At 31.0% G+C, this 17,566-nt stretch overlaps 1 protein-coding gene across 1 annotated transcript; it reads left to right on the top strand.

Annotated features, from left to right (window-relative positions):
• Positions 1 to 37: 37 nt before the first annotated feature.
• LOC129227665 (diphthamide biosynthesis protein 3-like) lies at positions 38 to 13,616 on the top strand. Its single transcript, XM_054862257.1, has 3 exons — positions 38 to 197; positions 1,926 to 2,000; positions 11,629 to 13,616. Exons 1-3 carry the CDS (start codon positions 90 to 92, stop codon positions 11,698 to 11,700), a joined length of 255 nt encoding a protein of 84 aa, XP_054718232.1. The 5' UTR covers positions 38 to 89; the 3' UTR covers positions 11,701 to 13,616.
• Positions 13,617 to 17,566: the final 3,950 nt, after the last annotated feature.

Below are 17,566 nucleotides of genomic sequence, written 5' to 3' on the forward strand. Positions count from 1 at the left end.
CATGGCTAACGTGACGCAATAATCTTCTACTGACAAGTGACAAATAACGATTGACTGTAGAATATAAATAGAAATTTGGTGGATTCGATATGGCTGTGTACCATGATGAAGTAGAAATAGAAGATTTTGAGTACGATGAAGAAACCGAAACATATTATTATCCTTGTCCATGCGGAGATCGGTTCGAAATCTCCAAAGTAAGTTCCATTTGAAGCGATATCATTTTTTTTTTTTAACGCTTACAGATTGAGTCTTGTTGAAACTCAAAAATGTCATCTGCACATAAAATAGTACCGAAACTTGTTAAAACCTGTTTTTGGTTCTAATAAATTTTGTTTTCCATTGCTCTAAGAAAAGTAAATTCAGTTTTATTATAACACAGGGCTGGGGCTGCTAACAACTATTTTGTGAAGTTTCCAACTAACGGTTTGGGGACTTTGGCGGTTGAGGGTCTAGTTACTTCAATTTATTAAAAAGAAGTTGCTGATAGGCTAGATTTTTGCACAGAAATCTAAATTAGGATCACTGTTTTAAGCTTTCCAAATTCCAAGCTTACTTAGAAAAATCACTTTCCTAGCGCAAATTACAGAATTGAAATATTTAATATTGATTTGAGCGGGTTTTTATTTCATTCAGGAGGGTGGCTACTGTGCGTTTGAAGGGGTGCACCTTAGAACTTGGGGGGGGGGGGAGCTTCCTCCAATTATAAGGTTCAGCTTCTTCAATTCTTAAGAAGTTTCAATCAAATAAACTTGAATGATGACGTGCATGCTTCAGTGACTTACAGCAGTGATGCCTTTTTCCCGAGGACGCACCTCATATTAAAATGAATCGCATAGGCCAAAACAAGTATTTTAAAAGGGGGGGGGGGGGTTGAGAGCATTGCTTTTTATTCATGTAATTGTGATATTGAATATTTCATCACCAAACTGACCAAATCCATTGCAGACAAAATAAGGATCTTGAATGCGGTCGTACGCAAAAGTTTAGTGCACCTTTCCTAGTCTGATCACCTCATTCATTGCATTGAAACCTATCATTCCCCTTACGATTCTTTACATGCTTTAAAAATAAATGTTTCACCGTTGGCATGCAGTTTTCAATGCAATTTTGCAATTAATTAAAACAGCAACAACATTATTTCTGATCTCTTGCTCATGTAAAATAAATCTCTGGTCTTGGTTTTACTGCAACTCCTAAAACACTAGAACACCAAGGACCTTGCGGCGACACAAGTGTGAGGATGCACACCGGTTGAGAAGCATTGCACTAAAGACCACTCACCACATCATAATACACTCATAATAATAATACACTCTGGGCAATATTTTTTTTTAGAATTGCTGATGTTGCCCGAATAAAACAACAATTGTCAAAAATTTGGCAATTGTGTCAAAATATCCCCCACCATTGTGTTAATTTCTAATGCATTTGCTAAATAAATAAAAACACATATTGTACAGCAAATTTGCATAACAATGTAACTTCAGCTTTATTTTTCATTTATTGCAAACTATTGCATTAGATTTCAGTCTTTGCTTGTAAATTGAAACATGGATTATAAAATGAAGCCCAATTTTTTGACTACATAACGTTTCAATGATTTCGTTGGTTGCTGCATCACCATCATTAGATTAAAATAAATAAATAAACACCTTGGTATACTTTTGAGGGTTCTGTTTAAAAGTAAATGTAAAACAGAATTTAAAATCAGAAATTAAAATAAATGAAAAATCTTGTGTGGTGTTGTTAATGTAATGGTAAGAAATCAAATCGGATTATGTTGTTCATTTTTGACGAGTTAAAAAATGAAAACTAGAAAAGCAGACAAATGTTCCTTATTTACTCTTTTACGGTCAGACTAGTATTTAAAAACATCTTGCCAAATTCTCATTTAAACTGATATATTTTTCTTTTGTTTTCAGGAGGATCTTACAAATGGGGAAGATGTAGCCACATGTCCCAGTTGTTCTTTAGTTGTAAAAGTTATTTACAATGTTGTAAGTGCATCATGCAATTTTTAAAAAACTGTTATAATAGTGTATAAAGTCTAATCTTTATTATAGCTGTACAAAAGAAAAAATATCATCTTGTTACAAAACTTTGAATTTTAGAATTTCTGGCAATTGTTATTGCCTTTGAAATTCTTATTTTTTCAAGTATAATTATTTTTGGCTTAGCCTGTATAAGTAATCCCCACCCCCTCCTCCCATTTTATAACTGTAGATGCTATTTTTGAAAAGTGGGAGAGGCCAGTGTTAAAGGAGTTGAAAGGTAACAGACAAATTGTTATAAATTCTCAAGTAGCTTCTTCCATGCTACAGAAATGAAGGGGGGCGGGACTGAAATAAATTAAGAACTAACATTGAACAAAATGTCAATTTTAGCAAGAATAAAATTTGCAGGGGGAATTTTGACGCAGGTTCAAAGAGCCAGACAGTAGCAATAGTAAAATCTTAGTTGAAATGAGTTATGTACGCAGTCTCGTTATGTTACATATATAACTGATTTTCATAGAGCCTAACAAAAACGCAAGTCCATACTACTAAGTTATAATTACTCTATCAATCCTCCTCGCAAAGATTTGAAATTTTTTGAACTTACAGATTTCAAATTGTAAAAAATCTAAAAATGCAGTTTCTCTCTATAAATTAATTCATTTCATAAAAAAAAAAAAAAGTTGTGCTAAAGTGTTGAATTTAGCAAAACTTGAGTGGTCCCATATAGTGAAGTTGAAGGGAACCGATAGAAATTTAGTTATAGTTGTTATGACATAATAATCACACAGTAAAATATGAAAGTAGGGAATTAAAAATATCAAGGGCTGCAGAAATTGAAGGAAAAAGGCCAACTCGGACTCCAGCTTTTTTAATTAATTTTTTTAATTCCCCCCCCCCCTTCCATGGGAAGAGGGGAATCCTTTAACAAATATTGAAACATAACTGCCTTTTAATGGAATTTTTGGGTTGCATTTTATTGTAAACCTAAGATGCATACAATGTTAGAAATTTGATTTCAAACTCACATTTTTCAGTAGTTGCGATTTTTAACGTGAAAAAAGGTCTGCTCCGGGTGATATCCATCAGGTGGGTGACATCCCAAGTTAATGCCAAAGTTTATAAAAATTATAAATACTTCAATTCTGAAAATTTACCCAAAACATTTTTGAATTATAATTCATTTATAAATTTTTAACAAAAATAAGGCACTATGTTGCGGTGAAAGGCCGGGTACATGTCTGGTTTTCACCCGAGTCTGCTTGCTCAAGGTATACATTCCTTTTTCTGTTTTATAACCAGGGTTGAAGTAAGAAATATATTATTATGTTTATTTGAAAGTGATTATTTAAAAAATGTTAAGTAACAAAGTTATTTTCTGACAGTTGCTATTGGTTAAAGAAAGTTATAAAACAAGCAAACTTGTATACGACGTAGGTAACTATTACAGAAAGTTTGATAAACAATAAAGCCAGCTGGTTGCCAATGGCAGCTATTTTCTTATTAGTGGGCCACATGGTTACATGAAATGAAACCAATTAGATAGTCAATTTTTTTAAATGCAAAGAGAGTCGGTGAAAATTAAAGAAAAAAAAGCCTGGAGTTAAAGTCGGCATGTTTTCTAATGACTCCGACTCCTTTACCCCAAAACCAGTCCGACTCTACAGCTCTTTTTATAACCATAAATTTGCTATAAAACAGGGGCAACTGTACATAACTAGCCTTAATACCATGTAATTCATAAAAATTCACACAGTTGTAAAGCGCAGAAACTGAGCTCTCATGCAAATTATGCAACGAATCAAGTTTCATTAGTTTGCTTGAAATAAATCATGAAAATTGGCCATAAGAACTCTCACAGCATTGTTTAAATTTCAGTAAATCTTGTGTTTTCATTTTAGCTCGTGCACATTCCATTCATAGATTGATTTTAACCTTAGATATTGAGTTAAACCATATATCTCCTAATAACAGCTCTCAAATGGTGATTTTTGTCTCTCTTTGTGACCTTAAATTTCTTTTCCTAAAGTTATCACATCGATAACTAATACTATTCCTCATCTCTGTCCTCCTTAAAAAAAATTCCCCAATTAGTCCATGAAAAAAAAATATCTAGCCTATTTTATGCTTTGAATACCTATGTTTCAAAGTGCAATTTTAAAAAAAAATCCACTATTGGAATAGGATTTGTTAAGTGGTGAATAGCTTTTTATTTTCAAGAAAACTTTAGTTTGAAAATCTTAAATGAAACTGCAATCATTTAACATACAAGCTTTAAAATGTCAGTTAACCCTGAATTGCTGGTTTAATTTAAATTTCAGTGGTCTTATGGTAATCTCACTTATACATTGCCTCTTTTATGCTTCTCTCAGTAGTACATGGAGTCTTTCTCTCTTATAACTCTACAGAAAATTTCATGTAATTTAACTTGTATTTATGCGCCTCAGTTTGAGAGTATATCTTGATTATTTACTGGTAAAAGTTTCAAACAGTAAAACTTTTTTTCCTCCCATTCTATTCCAACTATTTTTTTAATTAGTCTAGTAATCAAGGATAAAACTACCACCCTCAAACAAAAATAGACTGAGCATAGGAATGCTAGTTTAACTAACACCCTATATCATTGGGTGCTTTTTATTACAGTGCCGGCAAAAAGAATCTTTACATTTGTTTGGCAATTTAAAACTTTGCATAGAAACTTCTTTTCATGATTTTACTTGGCATGCTCTCAAGTGATGTGGCCAAATAATCCGTATTCGGCGAAATCACTAAGGGAGCATGCCAAGAAAAATCATGAAAAGAAGTTTGCATGTCAAATGTTTAATTGCTTACCAAATGTAAGTTTTTTTTGCCGGCACTGTATTAACACTTTTGGGTCGACACATAAGTGAAAAATTATTGCATATACATAATATTTCATATTATTTTTTAAGGATTGAAATAGAAAATAAAGCTGATAAAATGACCCTATTCACAGCTTGGCAATGGTCCCTTTAATTTTTCATTTTGCGAGTATTTTGAACCATTATTCAGTGTTAGTAGTGCTATAAAAACTTGTTTTATTTAATAATCTTTGAGCTTCATGTATATCGTGAACATACATAGGGCTAAAATAGACTAATGACTGCACAAAAAATGCTGAGAAAAGTGATAAATAAAAAGGAAATGAGTTTTCACCATTTTTCTGATGGGCCAAGACCAGGGCCGCGCCAAGCCTGATCAGCGCCGTCGTACAAATGTCTTTTGAGCGCCTTTATGCAATGGCGTTCAAGCAAAATATAGTTAACTCCTGGGTTCAGGTTGTGTAGACAAATGTAATATGGAAAAACATACGTTTGGTATTTAATTTAATTAAAGAAAAATAATCAATAAATTTTTGCAATTTTTTAACACAGTATACGCTTTTGCTTCATATCTCGAAGTTATTTCGAGTATGGGCAGATGTAAGGGGGCGATTGAAATTAACTTTTGGAATCTGACTTTTTCTTTTGGAAACCTTGCATTGAGATGCCGTTAAAAAAGAGATAGCCAGTTACAGTTTATCAAAGCATTTTACTCCAACAGTTAAAAAAAATCTTGGAATGTGATCGAAATAATTATTGCTCACTTGTATGCAGCTTAAATTTCTAATACTTGATATACTGTCCAGAAAGCAAGGTGTCTATTTCTAAACTTCATATTGATCAATATTTAGTTTGTTTCTGAAGAAAATGTTTTAAAATATAGAAAATTGTGAAAAACTCACTTTACCGAGATAGTGGGTTTTTTCAAGTATTCCTGCCCGAAAAAACCAATCGGGGTTTTTTCAGGCTGGGTCCGGTTTGATGAACCCTGCCCTTGATATGCTAATACGTTTTTGGGAAAAGAAAATATTTTAAATATCAAAGTTATATAACACCGCTCTAAATGTCTCCCTAATTGATAAACAGTTATTCAAAGTGTTAGGCCAGTCAAAACACGACAACAGAGTACTGAATAGATTTCTAAATTGAAGTAGAGGATATTTCCTCTTAAAATCTGAAACTAAAATCACACATTTCCAGTAAAATCAGAAATTCTAAAATATGGAACCATTTTAAAAGGCATTGAATTTTTGATCCAAAACAAATACATAGTCTATCCAAAGTTTTTTTTTTTGTAATTATTTAATGCACAAATAATTAAAAAGATAAAAAGGAGGGAGGAGAATCGAGTAATTATGGTCAACTCGTTACTTTCCGGAATTAAAAAATTAACCTAAATTATTGTCTAGAATATGTAAATATTACGCACATGCAAATGTGTTTAACGTATTTTTTTAATGTATGATAACATGAAGCAGTGGAACTACACCGAATTAAAAATCACAAAAAGACTATGTTTGCACAAATTATAATACAAGATATTCACCTCAAGAACTAAAATGGGGATAAGCAAATTTCTTGCTCCTCGCATGCTCAACCTTGTGTAATATAGACATACCGAAATAGCATTCACGGCTCCACATTAAAAAGGAAAATGCTAATGTATGCATTAATTAAAGTCAATTGTTTTCAGTGTAAAAGATAGTGCTTTTGAATAGCATGTTTAGACACAACAAGTCAATAATTTTTCCGTTTAGATTCTCAGCGAGACGGATTGTTTCAATGAGCAGCATAATTTCACTGCCTCCATTAGATATAATGAAGAATTTCATTTTACCTTTGGTTAGAGATTATTTTCCTTTCATTTAAAGCATTTTTGATCGGTAGACCCTCGGCGCCTGTTTGGCTCTGGCGCCGTCGTGCGCCGCACGACCTTGCACATAGGGACGGCGCGGCCCTGGCCAAAACGCTTAAAATCAGGAAAATATGATCACAAATAGAGTATTTTGTACCAAATGATTCGTTCATCATTTTTTTACAACATTTCTATGTAAGAAGCATTCAAAAGATCTCATTTTTTAATAGAAAGAAGAGGGTTCTTTTTTTCCCAATGGCAGGCTACAGTTAAGAAAAAATAAGAACACATACAATTGAAATTAGTACAAAAACAAAGGTCACAACGTAGCTTGTTAGCCCATAAGCGCCCTGGCAGAAGAAAGAAGAGTTTATGAGCTGCAAAAATGCATGTGGTAACAGACGCAGAAGCGAGTTTTCGCCTAATAGAGTACCCACAATGACGTGGAAATACCCGCAGTGACTTTAGGTGAATAGGGTCCATTATGGTTGTTTAATTTGAACAAATCATGAAAGGAAAATAAGTGACAATGCACTAATTGCTTCATCTTTAAGTGATAAAAATTATTCTAAAGAAAAGCATTTATCAGATTAAGTACCTGAATATTGTCAAAGAAAAACGGCTATTGTTATAATCTGCATAGTTTTGATACTGTACAGAGTTCGTACGCCCTTGAAAAACCTTGAAAAGTGCTTGAAAAAAAAAAGTTCATTTTCAAGTGCTTGAAAACCTTGAAAAAGTTTTAAAACCTTGAAAAAGTTTTTTAGTGCTTAAATTCTCGCAAAAATCAACGAATTGTGCTTAGAAGTTTTAAAAAAGTATTTCACCAATGCAATTTTCTGAACATGTGTTCAGTATGCAACATCGCGAAAAATTGCCTCTGTGTTTGGGATTTCAATCCTTTTGCATCTTGTAAATATTTTGATGTTTTTTACAACCGAAAGATATTTTGACATATGGTACCTTAGATTAGTTTATTTTTTGTTTAATTTCATTAATTAAGAAAGAAATTAATTTGGAAACCATGACAACATTGAACTTACTCGGGTTTCGCGGAAAATTGCTCTTGTGTTTGAGATTTCAATCTTTTTGCATCCTGCAAATATTTAAATATTTTGGCTAATCAAATGTTAGTTTCGCATATGCTACCTTAGATTAGTATATTTTTTGTTTAATTTTAATACAAAACAAATAAATTTATTTCATGGGAAACATGCCACGTCGAACGAACTCAGACTTTGCGAAAAATTGCTTCTCGTGTTTGAAATTTCAATCTTTTTGCATCTTGCAAATATTTAAATATATTCACTAATCGGATGTTATTTTCATATTTGCTACCATAGATTAGCATATTTTATGTTTAATTTCAGTAAAATATAAGTTTATTTTATGGGAAACATGACAACATTACACTTAATTCGCGAAAATTTGCTTCCCTTGTTTGAGATTTCAATCCTTTTGCATTTTGTAAATATTTTTATATTTTTGGCAATTAGTAGTTATTTTGACACTGCTACATCAGATTAGCTTATTTTATTTTTTATTTTAATAACTAAAGAGTTAAAGAATTTATTACCTTGTTTAATTTTTTGCTTATTTATTTTTGCAATTTTGAATGATTATCTTTACCTAATTTTTGGTCATAACAGATTTTTTTTTTAAAAAATTTAAATTTCAGCAGTTGAGCACCTAACAAATTAACTTAAAGTTTGTATTTTAAATATAAAGTTGATTTATATAATTTTATTTATAAGTACATCATTTTTTTATGTCTGCTAAAATAAATAAGGTGTATTACAGGGGTGGTTGTGTTATGATTATTCACTTGAAATTCAGTAGTGTTCGTTTTTATGCTTTTACCTCCATATATCTCCAATTTTCCCCCTTTTCCTCAAATGTTCAAAATTACTACTTTATTAAGGTTGTGGGTACTTGGAGCCTTGGAGCTTACTGAAAGAGGCTTTAAATCAGCAAAGGGGTAGATAGCTTAAGGAGGGTCATTCATCTTCATTTGGATCTAATAAATTGACCAACCTAGCTAGGCCCAGTGCCTGTTGCTGGTTATCAACAGGCACTGGGCATGGTATTTCTACGCAGAATATTTTGACTTAATAAACTATTTTATGAATTGTATGCATAACAAAAGTTATTGTTGTACATATGTATATTCAAGTAATAGGGGTCTTAGTTTTAAAAATTATTCCCCCCCCCCCCCTCGCCCCATTTTGCTCTTTGAAACTTTCAGGTAATTTTTTATGAACTCACAAATCACAATTACACCTGAATATTATTGCCTTTCTAAATTTAAATTCTAATTTCAACAATAACCCATTTTTTCCCAAAATAAAACTACTTTTGTCATAATATATGTCTACTTCTTGTGAATCTTTTCAATTTCGAAATATGGCTCTATAAATCTGAACTTGCACATTTATTGTCTATTGCAAGTTAATCAATGAAAGCTGAATAGGCTCAAATTTGCATTCAGAGTATTTATCACTGCTTAAGCTGCTTTTGTATATTTTGAGGTGTAGAGACTGGACTGTGGACTTTCATAAACTTTTCTTACTTCCTAATTTTTAAATTTACTCGAGGACAGTTGAAATGCCTTTTTGGCTTAACAGCTAATATACATACGAATAATTGATTTGCATACTTATAAATGATTTGCAAACCTAATATTTTTAGAACTTAATAGTGCAAACTGAAATAACTTTCTGGGTAGTGTTTTTATCCTAACCGCCCTTATATTGTAATAAACCACTGTATAGATATTGGAAATACATGTTGAAACCGCGGGGGGGGGGGGGGGGAGTAACTTCAAAAACCTGGCTCAAACTCTGGCAATGCCATTGAACTTGGGTGTTTTAGTTTCTTCCCATAAAAGTTAAAAGCACTTATGAAAGGTTTTTTTTTAAAGTATTAATTTGCTGATTCTAGAAAATATACAAACCTCGGACTGCTGCAACCTTTGAAAAACCTCAAAATAAACCTCTTGGTATCTGCTTCTCTTTATGACCAAACTTTTCAAACATTTTCAGAAAAACTTTCAACGCAGTAGATCTTTCATCAAAGCGTCTCTCGTTGTAGAAAAAGCAATTTTGTTTTCCTATACTTTTTTGTATTATTGCCTTATTTCTATGTGTTTGTAGTAAATGAAATCTGCATACAATATTTTTAGTACAAATTTATAATATTGCCTTGAAAACAAAATTTTTTACCTTGAAAAGTACTTGAAAAGTGCTTGAATTTTTTTCTGCCTAAAGGGTATGAACCCTGCTGTAACATATGTTTTACTAAATGTTATTTTATTATGTTATTGAAAATTCAATTAGAAACATGAATTTTCAATAAAAAATAACAATTCCAATAAATAGCTTTTGTTCTTATTATTTAATAAATAGTTCAAAGAAGGAATTGCTTCATCAGACATTTTTGAGAAAAAACTGATGTATCCTAAAAAGTTCCGATTTGCCTGAAATTTTTCTGATTTTAGAATGCGAACAGTAATTGCCACTCGTAAAACTACTGGATTTTAAAATCAGCCCCTTTTAAAAATCAAATATGGAAGAACAGAATCATTGCAATATCAATATATGTTAAAACCTTCCAAAATCATTATTTCTGTTTTGTAAAATCAAGTTTTTTTAAATTACATATTTAAAAAAAAAACTAGAATATGTAACAAATTGCAACAAAGATAATAGATTCCAAAATTAAGTCACTCCAAAAAGTGGAGAAATCTGTCTCAGAAGCTAAGAAAATGGTAGTGCGTTTTTTCTCTTTTCCATAGGTGTGGGGACAATAGACACTTCATGGTCATACGATGCACTCGAAAATCTGCAGAAACTATGGTGCAGAAAATCTGTAGAATTTGCAGATTTTCTACAAACATCTTCAACAACTCAAGATAGAGTTCAGCAAATTTCTTAAAATTGGCAGAAAATGTAAAATTCTCGCAAATTACGATAAAATAACGGTAATTTGGCGAAAGCTCCCGATGTTGAATTTGATAAGTCCTTTGTATTACTTTCCTAATTGATCCACTGCAATTTCCGCCATACACGTACGTTTTGGAAACATGCCAACATTGCAACACGTCCATGGCCGGAAATTGAGTGTCTTGTTTGAGATTTCAATCCCTTTGCATCTAGAAAATATTTAAATTATTTAAAAAGTTTTGAAGTGTTTTATTATATGCAACCCTAACTCGACTCATTTTATTTATTATTTCAGTAATTTCTTTATTTAGTAACATTATTTTAATTTCATGCCAAATAAAAATGTGGTTTGACACCTAAGTTCAAATTTTCATAAAGTTTTGTATCTTTGCTCTTTCTATGGATTTTAGAAAGCATATAAACTATTTTTGGAGAATCTCAATCGGTTTAGATTTGACACCCTGTTAAAGTTTTTTTGATTTTATAATTTTCGTGATCAACTGATTTTCCAAATTCAGTGCTCTTTAACTAGTCATTTGGTTGAAAGCTGTGATGTTTCCAGAAATATCTCATTTCCACAGAAATAAACAGCAACAGTCCAGTTAAAAAAATCCTATATGAAACAATTTTGATTTTTGGCACCCAATTTGTGGAAATGGCACGTTTTTTTCGCGTACAATGTTTGAAGTACTTGCAGAACAATTTTGGTAAAATGATTTTACGTTGCAGAACATCGTGAAGTATTCTGTTTTGGGGAAAGGAAGTAATGATGAAAGTTACAAAAACTTTTAAAAACACATACAATGTTGAGTCTTTACTTTCAAATTCTGTTAATCAATACTTCAAGACCTTTGTACAACTTGAAACAATGTACTACTTGTTTCGGTAAAATGTCAACTGTACTTTGAAGCACTTTAAATAAATTTTAATAAAGAAATTCAGTTTTTATATTTTATTTTATTTATTTAAAGTGTGTTATGTTCTATTTAAAGGAGGACTTCCAAAGGAATGAAGAGGAACAAACAACAAAGTCTGAAAAGCCTCAATTAGAAATAGCAAGATAACTCATCTAAATCTAGATAAATTATAATCATATGCACTTTTTCTTTTTGGTTCATTTCTAAAAATTTCCCAGGGTTCCCACTCTAAAATGGAAATCAAAATAAAGCACTTAAAATGAATAAATTTTAACAAAATGAAATGACAGCATTAACAAATATTAACAGCAAAAATGCAAAGTTTAACCTTAATGCAAGATTTAAATTCTTAAATAAATGATTTGAGGACCATCTTCAGTAGTTTTGAGAGGCATTTTGTGTGATTTTGAAAAACATTATAATATTGTGTTTAAAAATCATTTTTAGAAAAACCTTACCTTAGGTTTGTGTTTGTTTGTTCAGTTTTGAGAATCATTTAAAACACTAGCATAAAAATAATTATAAAAAACATTTTTAAACTAATTCATGTTCTGAACATTAAGAACTTATACATCATTATAATGCTAAAATAACAAAATATAATTAAAAATGAAAAAACTAAAAAATATCAAGTTTTGAAGTTTAAGTTTTTAAATTATTATTAAAAATTATAATATTTTAAGGGAGACCATAAGAGAAAAATACATGCATTCGCAAAAATCCTGATGGAAAGACTGGTATATATGAGATAGCTTGAAAATGTGTTTGTGTGCTCATTTAATGAATTTTGGGGAGAAATGCGAAGCAAATCAACTTCTTTGCAGAGTTTCAGTTTTTGCAAAAGGAAACTAAGAAAACGGTAGCAGGGAAAGCGTTAAAAAATATTTGATATTAATTTTTAAAAGAAAAGAAAATCAATTGAAAACATTAATTAATGTAAATAAACAGGCAGTTTTCCTTAGTAATTCATTAACATTTCAGTAAAATAAATCAACCCAGGGCTTTGAAATAAGAGAGAAAGAGATGACTGAGCGAAATGAAGATAATTTTTCTTTCAAAGACTTGCTTATACAGCCCCCCTCCCCCCATATTTTTGAAATGATATGAAAATTTAAAGGCTTAGATAGGGTAGCTATGAATGATTATACTTTCTTAAGCGTTTCTTATACCAAAGTTATATTTGAAAGAATTCATTTTGAATGCTTTTACTTTTAATTTTGTTTGCATACAAATTTAGTGATCTTTTTAAAACTAGTTTTACCAGTATCTTTATTTGATATCAAAATTGTACATTCCTTGCAGTATTGTTAAAATATTTTATGTGATTCCTCCATGTATTACGAAGTAACATTCAAAATATTACCCATTATTAGAATTTTCGTGGATATTTAGTGTAAATAAAAATAACAACTTTGAGAAATGAATTAATCAACTTTAAAGCATTAACAGGGGGGCCCACTTAGGGGGGGGGGGTGTTTTAAGAGAGATTTTTCACTTTCTAAGTTCCTTAGTAATTCATTAACATTTCAGTAAAATAAATCAACCCAGGGCTTTGAAATAAGAGAGAAAGAGATGACTGAGCAAAATGAAGATAATTTTTCTTTCAAAGACTTGCTTAAAAATAAAAAAACCCTTAATTTTGTTGTAAAGCACTATCAAGGACCTGTGGGAACCCTGTTTCCATAATATATATAATTATTACCTTGTGTATTCAATTTATAACCATTATATTGTTGTAAAAGCAAAGTGTAAGAAAAGGACAGCTCAGGCCTGCTTTAAGGTGAATGTGAAACATCTTTAAGAGTACAAAACATTTGTTCACTATTTAGTAGCCTTAAATGTTTTGCATCAATGAAGAGATTTTATTGCTGCCTGAAAATGTGAATCTGCGTTTTTTTTTTTTACAACCTAATTGATATTTATAATATAAATGTTCAAATTAATGCATTTTTCTTTCATATTTTGTTTGAATGTCTGCAAAAACAGGTACTTTTGTACATACTATTTTATGATGATTCCTTGTTAAAGATTTTATGTTATTTTTGTCTTTTAATAAAATATTGAGATAAATCTTTGTATAACATGTTCATTGAAACTTATATTTCAAATTTTTAACTTAAAAAATACATGTATAAATAATTTTGGAAATTCAAGAGTCTGTTTTTAGATTTGAAGTTGTTATCAAATACCCAGCATATTCCCATCCTAACCTGAAAGACCTATATTTTTACAACAGTTAGTCCTAAATATATATTTCCAGTTGAAAAAATGGTTAAAATAAGATGCATAGTTAAGATATCTTATATATTTAAATGACCAATTCTTGTGGGTATGTATATATTTCGTATCTCGAAAACGGCTCTAACGATTTGGATGAAATTTTGGATTTAATTGTAAATTAGCATTCTAAGTTGATCTACATCAGTGTTTTTTCTGTAAAAACGCGATTTTTTATAAAAAAGGTTTTTTAATACGAAGTCTAATTGAGTTAAGCCTTGAAGTAAACTGTGAATTGACGCATCAGGCAGCCGATTTGCAACCATAACAATAAAAATTTGTCTCTTCTCGCTTTAAAAATTTATACTTGCTTATGGTTGCCAGGCTTGGCTGATATTGGCCACTTTGGCTAATTTCAAACACACTTGGCTGAAAACAAATTCAAAAGCATTATGTAAGTCGATGTAAGGCTTTTTTCTTTTTTAAGTGAAACTATTGCTTGACCATCCTATTTTATTTTATTGTATTTATTTATTTTCTTTTTACACTTCAAATAGTTTAACATGTTTTTTAAATCACGCATCTAAATTTTATTTCAAAGAAGTGTATGTCTTGAGATTGTTTATGTTTTGTTAAGACAGTTGTTATCATTTGTTGAAATGGTTCGTGGATCATCAGTTTTGATGGATATCATGCTGTATGTAGCATTTTCTGGCGTAAAAATTAAAAGTACTTATTCAAAAAAAATGTTGATTGGGATAAAATCGTGAAATGCATCATAGTATGAAAGGAAGTATTCGGTTAAAAACCGATTTCACCATAGCAAAACTAAGGTCAAAATATTTTAATTACTGACAAGAAAATTGTATAGTGGAAACAAACGTAACATATAGTTTAAAGCAAAATGTTGATTCAATTACATTCAGAATCTTCTTTGTTTAGCACTTTAGTGCTATAAGAAGGTCGAGTACATAATATTTCGTTAACGTGAAGCGTTCCAATTATTTTTGGAAAAGTATTGAACCTTAAAAAAACACGAGCTGACAAAAAATAATTCTTTTAAAGCCGAGCGAGGCTGGGTCATCCAGGTACTTAACCTTTTAAGTACCAATGTTCCGAAATGGGAACATCAACTTTAGAAAATCGTGAAAAATAAAGTTCCGCTTTTGACAGGGGTAGAAGTAGTCCTATATATCCTATATTTTCAAAAAAAGCACCAAAAGTGTCCTATATTTCCTATATTCCCATAGTTTGTTATAAAGATTTATAGAAGATGACTATTGAAAAGCCTTTAGGTTACTTGATTTGCACCTCACAAATTGACAAAAGATAATTCAAGACTGCTTAAAAACAAGATACATAAGTATCTATATATTTTTTTAAATGTCTGCCGGCACCCGTCTGTTTAAATTTTGTTGTAAGTGTAGCGTATTTTTGACAAAATTTAAAAATTGTTTTAAGAGAAAGCTTCAGTTTTCCATATTTTATGACAAGCTCTCCAAACTTTTGATAAAGCACTTTGTTAATGATCTTCACTAACAACAAAATGTGGTGAAGATTCAGCCATTACTAATACAAAAAAAAAAAAAAAAAATCTTTAAAATATTTAAATGTAGGTAATTATGCAAAAAAAAAATGCAGAAAAATGTTAGGCAAAAGCTTTTCCAAAATATAAATAATCAATGTTTGTAAATAGTTGTATTAAATGTAATTAAATTTCAGATTGTTTAAATTTGTTTTAAAATATTTTTTGTATATAAGTCAACTTATTTTCTTATTACATTATTCTTTCAGGAACAGGAAGCTCATTCTAAGTATCATTTTTATTCGGGTTTTTAAACGGTATGCAGTATGATTCATTGAAATCATTGATAATAATTGGTGCAAAACAATTAGAAAAAATAAACTATGTATTGTTTATTTTTTCACTTCAAAATCATTCATAAAACATGTCCTATATATTACAAGTCAACCACTTCTACCCCTGCTTTGAGGACTTAATTTTTTTTTCTATTTATTGCCAAAAATATACCTGAATTTTTGAAAGAAAGGATTAGAGCTAGTTTGCTCTAATTTGAAATTACTGTTTTCTACAAAAATTCGCAAAAATGTGCTTTTTTACCAATTTTCATGGAGATAGATTAAAAATAGCTTCACTGTTTTGATATTCTAGAGTAACAATAAATAGGAATCCTTTTAACGACCAAATATGACCGATAATAATTTCTAACAAAATTGTAGATCCTATAAGCGAACAAACGTCGTTGTTCCCGATTAGGAACATTGGCATGATCCGCTATACAAAACTAGGCAATTTACGCCGCTTCGTAAGTTCTGTTATGTGAATAGTGAAAACCACAGAATTGAAAACAACCTCTATTGATGCATCTAAAAGTAGGTGGGTGACATTGCGTCCTTTCTCTGTTCCCCTTCATGCCCCCTCCCCTCCATCTCCAATTTTAGGGTGAAAGCGATATCGAAAAATCGTTTTGTATGTAGAAATGAAGATGTTTACAGCTCTTCTCTAGCATCCTGCTTAGGCTTCAAACTGTTATCAATAGATTCCCCTCCATGGTCACATGAGACTTTCCAGAGATTCGACCCCAATCTATTACTTTACTTTTTTTTCCTACGTTCCCCATATAAGTCGGATAAAGAAGAATAAAGCATGAAAGAAGGCTAATGGGTGATTCTCAAAAAAATGTTTCGTGCGTAACGCTAAGTTATTTATTTTTTCCAGCTAACCAAAGCCTTCAAAACATTATGCTGTTGGGAATAATACATGTTTTAATATACTATCAAAGTATACAGTTAATCTCATATTTAATTAACAGTTACTTGAATAAAATTAAAATCTTAGCATAGGGAAGTTTTCGATTTTTCAATTTTATTTTTATATGATAGAGTAACATGTATGAACATCATAGGTGAAAAAATTTTTGCGATACGATAAGTAGTTTTTTTTAAATTAATTTTTAAAGTTCAAGCTCTTGTGACGTCAAATGGCATAGGAAGTGACGTCATCCCCTCTTCTGATAGGGGAGAAGCGAAGGTCACGCATTCGACTTCGAAGACGAAACGTAAAAGGCTTTCTCCTCGCATTTAACTCCTTGCGTTTCTGGAACATTAAACCTCTCATCCTCTCGAAAATATTCGAATATTTCATTGGTGTTACTTGAGGAAGATTATTTAGATTGTGCTTTAACGAATCCGGCCTCCATAGTGTGTTCAAAAGGATTATTGAATTTCTAAAAAATAAAAATATCAGCACGCTCAAAATGTTCCTAGCGAAAACAAGGGATCTTCGGCGGAAGGCTGCTCATTCGCGCCCTGTGACGTAGGCTCGTAACCTTTCAGAAGCGCGCACTTTTGCGCGTGGATTTTTAAAAATTCATTAGAAATCAACCACGGTGTTTTAAAATTCGGCGATGGTGAATTTTTTAGTTTTGAGGGTCAATTAACAATATCCAATAGCCAAAATATGAACATTTAATAGGTTCCAACTTCCCTATTATGCAAGGGACATTTTTTCAAGAATCGCCCTAATGCATTTTAAAAAAAATAGCTATAAACAAAATCAAAAATAAATTCAATAATTAAATAAATTTTTAAAATTAAAATTGGAAACTTGGGTATTGAAATGGGGAAAATGTGTCTGTCAGTCTATCTGTCTGTCCCCCTCAAATACCTTTTGAGTGATTAGTCCAATTCAAACAATTTTTTGTTCGAAAGATCTCGGCAAGGACACCTCATTCCCATATTTCTTTTTTTTTGATTTGAACAATTTTTCATTCAA

This window comes from Uloborus diversus, chromosome 8, assembly GCF_026930045.1.
Source record: "Uloborus diversus isolate 005 chromosome 8, Udiv.v.3.1, whole genome shotgun sequence".
Classification (NCBI taxonomy): Eukaryota; Metazoa; Arthropoda; class Arachnida; order Araneae; family Uloboridae; genus Uloborus; species Uloborus diversus.

Excerpts from the sequence above, each read along its gene's own strand:
- LOC129227665 (XM_054862257.1), top strand. The coding sequence starts at position 90 with ATGGCTGTGTACCATGATGAAGTAGAAATAGAAGATTTTGAGTACGAT. Across the intron at positions 198-1,925 it reads ATCGGTTCGAAATCTCCAAA|GAGGATCTTACAAATGGGGA; the intron begins GTAAGTTCCATT and ends TTTTGTTTTCAG. Across the intron at positions 2,001-11,628 it reads TAAAAGTTATTTACAATGTT|GAGGACTTCCAAAGGAATGA; the intron begins GTAAGTGCATCA and ends TTCTATTTAAAG.